Here is a 10970-nt window from a genome sequence, read left to right on the forward strand (position 1 = left end):
TAGTCTGATTGCCGTATGTGGAGTCGGGAAGGAATTTTTTTCCCCAAAGTGGAGCTTACTATTTGCCACATGGGGTTTTTTTTCCTTCCTCTGGATCAACATGTTAGGGCATGTTAGGTTAGGCTATGGGTTGAACTAGATGGACTTAAAGTCTTCCTTCAACCTTAATAACTATGTAACTATGTAATTACGGTATATATTCCTACAATACTTTATATAGTGGAGGCGTAAAATAATATTCACATAAGATACTACTTGTGATGAGATCCTTGGCTGTGTCTCTATCAGGGCATCTTGAGGACATGTTTGTCTGGGCATGTCCTTGAGACTGACCTTGTCTGGCTCCTCTCTGCCTCCCGGATAGGGTTACCTTAATGGATATCCCTCCTCCCATTTTCTTCACCACTTATTGCTTTTGTCTCCGAGCTATTTTTACATCACTTCTTTCTCAGCTGATATTGGGAGTGTTTTGCTCGATGAAGACACACAGATTACTTGATGAATGTTTTTTTGGTGGCATCTTCTCTAACCCTTCCCGCTGTATAACATCTATTCTCCTTGTAATAAACAGCTATGATGATATTGTCTAAGGAACAACACTAGGGCTGAGAATATACTGTATAGGTTAATACTTCGATAACTTTACGATTAAGATCAGAAATTGACACCACAATTGTTATTGAATTTGAAATGTTCTTCAGATGATGGAGCAAAACTCTTTGGTGAATTTCAGTAGATGTCCTGCAGACATTGAACATCAATAAGTATGACCTATAATCTAGGAGACACAATCATCTCTAGTCTATGAGGATACAAATGAAAGCAGAAGTAGATGAAAGGGACAAAGACAATCACTCTTTCAACATACATAGGTTCTCGAAGTGGATTTCTGAAGAGTAACCTAACAATTACCTTGAAACGAATCCACTTAATGTTCCATTTTTTTAATACCCATTTCTTTTCACAGATGAGGCAGCTTCCCACAACTGTGGGGTACTCGTGCATTGTCTGGCCGGTATTAGTCGTTCGGTCACTGTCACCGTTGCCTACCTCATGCAGAAGCTCAACTTATCTCTCAACGATGCCTACGATTTTGTCAAGCGCAAGAAAACCAACATCTCTCCCAATTTCAACTTTATGGGTCAGCTGCTGGATTTTGAGAAAAGCTTAGGACTCAGTAGCCCTGATGACAATCGGCCACCTGGCCATTCCTTCTTCACCAGTCCGTCCAGCGATGATGTGTTTGAACTGGACTCTTTGGACTCCACGTAGGAAAGTTCTTGGAGTGCTTTATTATGACCATTTTTGGGGGGGCTTGAGCAGCTCAAATATAGTGGACCATCTGCCAATTCATTGCAGTTGGGCTGAAGACCAACATGAAAGTACTTAGTCTAATATCTAACCTTTCCAGTATGCGTATCAGTGAATATAAAACTGGAAGGCAATACAAATGTACTTAAGAGTATTTCTAAAGTCCTACATCTCATGGGGGCGAGTCTGGTATGAAGGAGATAAGTCCTTGAAGTAAGATGATGAGATGTAGGACAGCAAATAAGAACCAAAGCATATAAACCGAAAGATAACCTTACAGTAGACTCTTGTTGACTCTTTCCACCAAGGACCAGCGTCAAAATATTGTAGCCTTCACACCCGAGGAGGTCAGCCAGTAGACTGTCAATACTATACTTTCCCTTCCAGCATCATATGGGTTAGTATCTTTCTATGGACTTATTCAATTTTTTAAAAAATTGCCGAATTTTAGAGCAGAGGCATCAGATGTTCTAAATGAAGTCTACATAACCGGGAATAGAAGCTCCGATCGGGAACGTTACCATCATCCTCTTCGAGATGGATCACGACAAGGACTGACTCACTTGTTGTTCTTTTTTTTTGCTTGCTTGATTGGAATGATAAAATCCTGTTAGCGGAAATCGAGTTTACAAAGTGAAGGAGCAGGTGGTGAAAATTCATGTTCCATCTGGAACCTACATACAACGATCAGACTCTGCTTCGCCGCACAGGATGGGTCCAGGCCAACCTAGATTGGGTTTAAACATGCAAAGCCATGTGTTTCTTTCTTGACTTTTGTATAGTATTTCTATGTGTTACTCCATGGCAGATCGCCATAGGCAACTTTTATAATGCCACTCTTCTCAGGCCCCAGGCTATTATATATTAACAAATATATATATATAAAAAAAAACAAATATATATATATAAAAGAACTCAGGATTACTTCTGGCATTTAAAGATCTGACATGGACTGACATGTGGATGGGAAGCGTATTGTTTCCATACAGTTCATAGAGGAGTATTATTACATATGCTCCATAGCCCTGCAGTGCGGGAGGAGCATGGTCACTTGTCATGGAGTTCAGAAAGGTCCAAAGTAATGACCTTTTAAGAGATTTGACCATACTGAACAAGGGAAACTGATAACTTTATATTTTTAGGGTGTTTTTTTTAATTTTTTTAATAAAAGGGACTTTTTATTATTTTTGCCTTTTCTCGCAGAATATTTATACCTTTACGATTGCAGAGAACAGAAATAAAGCGACCGGTTCTCTCAGCTGCCTTAACCCAGGAGTGGAAATCTCTTGTGAGTGACTCCTGATGTGTCATATCTGGCCAGTATGCATTATTATACATTGTATAGCAGATGGGAATGTATTAATGTAACCCCACCAGGTTAAAAAAAAAAAAAAAGTTGTATTTTTTTAAATTAGTTTCTACCATGTTGAATTTAGGGCCAATTTTCTGTTCTTTTTTTTTTTACAGCCTGCAAGCGCCACTAGAGGGAACTCAGGAGCCCACTGCATACTGGGTTATTATTGAGTTCCCAGTATGCAGTAAGCTCTAAAACGCCCCCTAATGGTGGCTTCTGGCAGTGACAATTTTAACATTCTTGTTTACCGAGAAGATTTGGACAGACAAGAACTGCTAAAAGTATATAATAAAAAGTTAAATCGGTCCAATATTTTTGACCTGTTTGAATATAAAAAAAACATGCTTGATTTCAAGAGCAGGCATTTCATTTAAAGGTAATCTGTCAGCAGGTGTTTGCTAGGTAATCTGACAGCGGCATGTAGGGGCAGAGATCCTGATTCCATCGATGTGCCACTGGGTGATAGAATCCCTGTTTTCTCTGCCGCAGATCTAGCAGAGCTCTGAATGTTGAGCCCTGTATATTCCTGCCCACACCACTGATTAGCAGTCAATGTACAGGAAGCTCACAATCAGTGGTGGGGGCGTGGTTGGACTAGGAGAGACGAGATACTGATTGTATTAAAGCAATAGCATAAAATCTAGTAAGTGACATCGCTGGAATCATGGTCTCAGCCCCTACATCATGCCGCTCTTGGATTACATAGCAAATACCTGCTGACATATTCCATTTAACTGTATATACTTAATTTAATTCCATCATATACGGGGAACAGGAACACCTTAAACATACATGGTATCCAGCTGAACTTAGCACTTCTTAAAGGGGAACTGTTACTTTAAGACTATTTTGTATTTCCCATTGTTCAAAGCAAGGGTCCCACAGAGCAAAGCAATCTTTGGGATAAAGGTTATAGCAACCAATCACATTTTACTTTTCCGATGCAACGGAACCTGATTGGATGCTGTGTGTCGAAAAGACTGTTTTTCTGAGATGGTTTGCAAACTCGAGGCACAAGGTGCAGTGACCAAAGGATATAAGTACATTTATAGGGTTTTGTATGGGGGAGGAGGGGGGTAGTGTAAAATTTTGTACCTATTTACTTCTGCTATCACCTTCTATGGTCACAAATGTTTAACATCTCCCTTATTAAACTTTTTTATTTCTTTTTTTTTATATATAAATTTGTCCAGCATGGAAAGCTATGAAAGTTTGCAAATCTTTTTTTTAGAGGATTTCTCTCCATTCCTGTAAAAAAAATTGCATGCAAGTGGCTTCCACACCCCAGGTTGTTCCCAATCTATTTTCCTGCCTTCAGCTGTATTGATACCAATATGTACTCCTAAGGAGTACAGCTGATGGCAGTGATGGTCGGATCCTGTCTCCTCCTCTGAGTGTTGCGCTGATCACAATAATTTTCTGCAGCAGCTGATCCCCAACATTAGTGACACAGGCGCTGACCCATCACTGCCATCACCTGTCCTCCACATGAGTACCTTCTGATAATAATGTTGCAATAGGCAGGTGAACTTACATGTAATATTTTTACTAAAATTAAGCCAAAGTAATTTGAAAAGTTTCAGAACTTTCTTTGCTGGAGATAATGAAATTATAAAAAAATTAGTTGATCCAAGTTTTACAAGCAGCATTTCATTAAAAGGGATTTTCCATATTAGAAATTCCATTGTCATCAACCTCACTATAGGTAATGTAAAGGGAAACTGTCACCCTCCCCCCCCGGACGTATATGACCTATTAATATGGGCACACTGGTAATAGAAATGTTGCTCTAGTCCTACCTGTATGCTTCATATTAATGGTCTTGTTGCTGAGAAATCTTATATTCTTGCTTTATGTTAATGATTTATTCCCTGCCTGCTCTCCTCATTGTAATACTTACCCCCTCCCATCAGCGTCAGTTACAGCCTCGGAATCCTGCACCCTGCACTCTCTCAGAAATCCATTCCTCATCCTCCCTTCTGTGGGCACTGCATTGTGCAGGCTCCAGTGACCAGTGGATGCCCATAAAGTGCTCTCCCCACTTCCTCCCTGCATAGTCATCGCCAGGTACACATGGTTCCAAGCGATGACTGTGCAAGGAGGAAGTGGGGAGAGCATATTATCGGCGCGCACACCGGAGGTCACAGTGGCTCACCTGCACAGAAGATCCCTGAATGCTGTGCCCAAAGAAGAGAGGATGAGGTATGGATTTCTGAGGGAGTGCAGGGCACAGGATTCTACACCGCATGCTCTGGAGCCTGGAAGAAATTGTTAACATAAAGAAAGAATATAACATTTCTCAGCAACAAGACCATTAATATGGGCATACAGGTAGGACTAGAATAACATTTCTATTACCTGTATGCCCATATTAATAGGTCATATGCATCCCGGGGGATGACAGATTCCCTTTATAGGGAACCTGCAATGAGGAAAAAAAAAACACTATTAACATGAAATTATGGGGTTAGCCTGCAGGCTAACAGCGTTATTATGCTTGTTGGCCCCTGCACTTAGCCGAACACTGCAGGGAGAAAATTAACTTTATTCTCCCCAGCAGCGTTCCCGTTTCAGTCACGGTGGAGGCATCGGCGCTGGTTAAGTTCCTGCTTTGAGTATACAGAGCTACGGGTGTATCTGCGCACCCAGCATTAGGACCGGCTGTCAGTCAGCGCCGGGGGTGCAGTAACAGTCGTCGCTCTGTATACCTCATATCTGCAGGGTAATAGCGTTTTTCTGGTGACAGGTTGCCTTTAAAATTAATGTTAATGGAGGGGGGTTCACTGTTCAGGGTCCTCATCTCTACGCCACATTAAGTTAGCAATTGCAAGGCGTCTCAAACTCTGGAGGATTTGTCTTATCCTGCAGCCAATTTTCTTTTAGTGGGAATTGTGTAATACTTTAGTTCCCCTGTAGGGGTGCTGCAGGGAAATTGAACACTTATAGATATTATAGCAGATGTCTGGGGTTCTCAGCAGGGGGACTTTTTTGATCTCCGTATTATTGTCATGGGACCCTTTTAATAAGTATTGATGAACTCCTTTAACAAATACATGGTTTGTGGTAACGAGAAAGCCTGTAGCAGCCACAGTACTCAGTATTAAAATGACTGTTATAATAGCCGTTTAGTCCTTTAGTTACAGTGAATGTCATCGTCTCTGCTGTCACATTTGATGTCGTGTGATCTTAGGACTTGAGCTCAGTAATATTGTCCTATATACTAGTTTATCAGCAACAGGGTCTGTAACATCAGATAGGCGACAAAGAGTTAAGCTTAATGCTACTGTCCAAGCCATATGGTGGAGGGACTGTCAAGGGAGTTGACCAATTTAGACAAAAAGGACTTTTTTCAGTAACAGCGCCACTCTTGTCCATGGGCCATGTATGGTACTGCAGTTGTTTTTTTCTACCTGAAACTAGTTGATCCTGCTGTTTGAAGTTCCTGCAATCGGCTGATATCAGTGGTGCCCACTTCTGAGTATATGTTGTAGCAGAGTTGTCTTGATGTTGTCAGAGTTGTCGTTGATGAAACCAACTCAGTAAATGTAACTACAGTCTTATGGAAAGCACATACAGCCCAATAAGTTCAGCTCTGCTACAGTAACAAACACTGCTAGCGACTCTCATTTGTAGCCAATAGAGGGGATTCTACTTAAGGGACCCTCTCTGACATCTACGCGCATGTCAACAAAGGGCAGCAAGGTCAGGGGTTATGTAAAGAGGACCTGTCTTCAGGTCAAAAGTCTGCAGTTTTTGCTCTTATTTTATTCCCACTGTTCCCCTGAATATTCCATTCTTACTTTTTCTTAAATCCGTCATATGGTTCCAGAGATATGGGCCTTTTTATTAAGCTTACATATCCTCTGGGGCGTGTCTTTAGGCCGTTCTGCATAACTATCCTGTAAGCACCGCCCCATTGTCAAGACCATGAATGTGTGGATTAAATAAAAAGCTTCATATCTCTGTAACCGTATGGCGGATTTAAAAAAAAGAAAAAACTGAATATTCAAGGGGACAGTGGGACATGCAAGATACCATAAATTCAGCAGTATTAATAACTTTAGTCACATAGTGCAAACTTATTTTTTATTAAAATAGTCACACCAGCATGAATGAATTTAGTAGAATTTCCCAGCTTCGCTGTATAGGGAATGTTTGGAGCTACCAGTCTACATCACTACGCTTCATTCACATGGAGCCAGTGTGACTGTAATATAGTGCCACAGCTACTCTGAATGCTGGTGCATGGTGCCTCAGTACAGCACCGGATTACAGAGCTTAGAACAGGGTTTACTGAGGCACCGCAGTAAGCATGCCTTAATGGTGTCATCAGATCCTAAGTAATACATTTCTTGTTTTAACAATAGGGTTGTCCAAAATTAGCAGAACATGGCTGCCTTTTTCGAAAAACAGTGCCACTCCTATCTATAGGTTGTGTGTGGTATTGTAGTTTAGCCTCATTCACTTAACGGGAGCTGAACGGCAATGCCTCAATACCAGATGGATAGCTAATGCAAGGCTTGAGTGGGCAGAGCATGGCACAAAGATTAACACAGAATTCATGTTATACTCCACCCCCTAGACCTCACAGAACGCAGTACCTGTATCTATTTTCTTGGACTGTTCCTTTAATAAGGATCTGTCATTTACCATAAATAAGTATTATTTAATGTGGTATAAACGCAGCTGTTCTCCTGAATCCGGCGCCATTCTTCTTTTGTTCCCGCACCTCTCCATTCCTAAGATACGGACCTTTTTTCAATATCTGTAAATCTAGTATTTTTTAGCCAACTGGGCGTGGTGCTCAAGAAAACCATGAAGACCACGCCCACTTGGTTATAAAAGACTAGAAGAGGGGCCATATCTTATGAATGGAGAGGCGCAGGAAGAAGAGAGAAACATCGCCGGATTCAGGAGAACAGTGGCAATTAGATCAGATTGATATAAAAAAATAAATTACATTTTAATTGCTAGGCACAAGTCCTCTTTAATCATGTGGTTATTCCTTTAAGAATCCTCTTTTAAATGAATAAAGCTTTAATTATAAAACCACTTGCTAGCACATGGACATCACAGATAATTATTGGTTCATTGAATTCCATGTACTTGAGAAAATAGCGCATTACAAAGACTTCATGTTCTAATCCCATGCCGAAAAAAAAGTGAGACAGCTACAGTCATTGATGACACGATGCTGCGGAGTCACCTGACAGCACTGCAGATGTCCTCAATGAGTCACAACTATGAAACATTCCCTTATTAAAACCTCTGTGCATTGTAGGCAATAACCAAAGATAAAACGTTATAACTATAGACCAGACCAGGTTTCACAAAGTTGTCCTTTTAGGCAAAGAAAGGATTGTAGAATCTTTTTTTAGCAAGTCCCTTTTATGGGATAAAGGACCTGTTAACACACTAAAGTTGGCCTTACTCAACGTTCGTAGCAAACAGCTATCTCGTTCTCCTCCACCATACACATGAACTCGCGGCTCGGTCAAGTGCTGCTCGTGTGTTCTCAACGGAGAGCGGAGAGAAATCACCTGTCAGAAAACAAAAGGCTGGGGCGTTGAACTGTCAACTGCTCGCTCCTTCTCGCCCCTAACAGATGATGATTGGGAGGCCCCCATGCACATGAGATGGTCGGCTGGTCTTGCAAAAATTGGCCGGTTCGGCCAACTCTCTTTTAATGTGCATGGAGGGGCATGTAGATAAATACTTGATCCTATCTTATCTTTAGACCATGTCAAGAAAGGACAACCTAAACCTATTCATGAAGGCAGCCAGGAAGTTCCACTTCAGTTTCATAATGTCTGCTAAAGAATTTAAGAACCCAATATGACAGTACAAAAAAAACATTGATCAATGTCCTAAAATAATAAGATGGACCAATAATGGATATGTTTGGAAGATCAGTGATCAGAAGGTTTGACTGAGTTAAGCAAGTGAAGTAAGCCCCCTAAGAATAAAAAAGATCAGGCAAATAGAAATCCAATTTTCTGTTTCTTTTATGTATTCCCCCAACATCTACTGTCAAGGGAGAGTTGAGAGCACCAGCACACATTAGATGATCAGGAGGTCCCACAGGCAGGTTTGCCCAATATTTATCTAATGTGTTTGGTGTCAAACTCAAGAAGCGCCTCTAAAGTTGACTATTCACCATGAATGGATCAATAAATGAAGTGGTTAAATTGGACAATTGTTGCTATATCACTTGGATTTTTGGCCGTAGAGCAGGATGGTGACAGGTTTGGTCATTTTGAAAATGCTATGAACTGGATAACCAGTTAAGATACTCCTACAAGAAATTAGACTCTTCTCAGTATCTATATATATAAATAAAAAATCTAATGAGGGCTTAAGAGGTTTGGTTGTGGCTGGCAGGCATTCTGGGGTGTCTACTCTTGGTTGGTGGTCAAAGAGAATTTCTTTGATCTTTACAACCTACAGTTCGATCACAAAGAAAAATCGGTGCTTGATTATGAGCAGTTAACTTCAGTGTACCTTGGGGTTAACCATAAATCATGGAAATCCTTACGTTGGGAAAATGAGGTCAACCATCCAAGAGTGGACATCAACCCCCAACCTTTCCTCCCCTAGAGGATTGTATATGTTTGGACACAAGGAATGTGCAAACTAATGGTGATGTTCAGACAGCTTTGACAGTAACTCCTGCTTATGGCCAGTTTTTAGTCCTTTGGAGTGGTCCAAAATAGTACGCCCAATATGACCAACAACTTCTTGTAGCAAATGATCAAATTCTAATGGAGGATAGTGGATGTTTGCAGATAACCAGATCTATGGCATCTGTCTGTACGAGCATGACTTCCCAGAGTATTATAGTATTTCAGTGTTTATTTTTCAAGCAGTATTTTCTATGTTGATAAATGGTGGACTTTTCCTAGGGGATGAAAAAGTATGGTGTAAAATGTAGAGTTCTCAGTATTAGACCTTCCACCAGGTGGTCTGCAAGGAAGAGGTTGCTGTACTCTGCAATTTTCATTCCACCACCTACTTGATTGTCCCAAAAAATGTCAAGCTGACCATGAGGAGGTGAGAAACAGAAGAAGTCCCTTCATTGACCTGTCACAATAACCGTCTAGGAGGGAAGATAAAGCAATGTATTATGCAAGTACGGTGAAATGTCTTTTTAATTAATGAATTGTATATTCATCATTTGTTGTACGATTTTTCAGTAAAATAAATTGCACCTTTTTACAAATGTTGCATTGTGGTTTATTATATGATAATTCCAAAAACACTCCTATTAGCTCTTGGACTTTCTTAAAATAGTAGGGCATTCTGTAAGGAGTGAGGAAAGAATAACAGCTATAGGCTGTTTTATGACAGACTGCTATCGGTTTCTATTTTTGAAACACACGTTTCTATTTTTGGGAGGTCCCAAGCCTGATGGCTGAAAGAAGAAGTCTTCCTCTAGTAAGCAACATGAATACAGTGGGATGTCCGTGTTACTGTTTCCGGTGATACTCACCTTGCTTCCCGGGTCCCTCGCCGCATCCAGCCTGCTCTTCCGGGTCCTCAGCCTCGCTGGGGATCCCGCTGCCCACACATGAGCGCTAGGCCGCTTAGGTCGCGCACACTCCCGGCTTCTGATGATTCCGGGTTGTACTGACCCAGACGCGCTGTCCTGCTTGGGCAGCGGCCTCTGGGTATATCAGGTCGCTTCCTGCTAGAGGAAGCACCTGATTACTATTGTGCCTTCTGTGCCTCCTTCAGGTCCTATTAGGTTTCAGTACGTCAGGTCCCCGTACCTCTCAGGGTACTGTTCCCCCTGGTACCTTCTCCGTTATTCTGTCCTTGTACTTTGCTCTATCCCTGTACGCTTTCAGTGCGTGCTCTGCTCTGTCCCTGAATGCTTCCAGTGCGTGTTCTGCTCTGCTTTGTCCCTGTATGCTTCCAGTGCATGTTCTGCTCTATCCCTGTATGCTTCCAGTGCGTGCTCTGCTCTGTCCCTGTACGCTTCCAGTGCGTGCTCTGCTCTGTCCCTGTGCGCTTCCAGTGCATGCTCTGCTTTATCCCTGTACGCTTCCAGTGCGTGCTCTGCTGTGTCCCTGTACGCTTCCAGTGCGTGCTCTGCTCTATCCCTGTATGCTTCCAGTGCGTGCTCTGCTTTATCCCTGTACGCTTCCAGTGCGTGCTCTGCTCTGCTCTATCCCTGTACGCATCCAGTGCATGCTCTGCTCTATCCCTGTATGCTTCCAGTGCGTGCTCTGCTCTGTTCCTGTACACTTCCAGTACGTGCTCTGTTCCTGTACACTTTAAGTACGTGCTCTGCTCTGTCCAGGAT

The 10970-nt window shown here is 41.8% G+C and overlaps 1 protein-coding gene across 1 annotated transcript in view; it reads left to right on the forward strand.

Moving 5' to 3' along the window:
- Positions 1 to 9884, forward strand: part of DUSP9 (dual specificity phosphatase 9) — a 67486-nt gene extending 57602 nt beyond the window's left edge. The window contains exon 5 of the mRNA XM_077283791.1: positions 968 to 9884. Coding sequence (XP_077139906.1) covers positions 968 to 1272 — 305 coding nt within the window. The 3' untranslated portion in view covers positions 1273 to 9884. The remainder of the gene's footprint in view (positions 1 to 967) is intronic.
- The last annotated feature ends 1086 nt before the right edge of the window (positions 9885 to 10970 follow it).

Source organism: Ranitomeya variabilis, chromosome 2 (genome assembly GCF_051348905.1).
Source record: "Ranitomeya variabilis isolate aRanVar5 chromosome 2, aRanVar5.hap1, whole genome shotgun sequence".
In the NCBI taxonomy this organism is placed as follows: Eukaryota; Metazoa; Chordata; class Amphibia; order Anura; family Dendrobatidae; genus Ranitomeya; species Ranitomeya variabilis.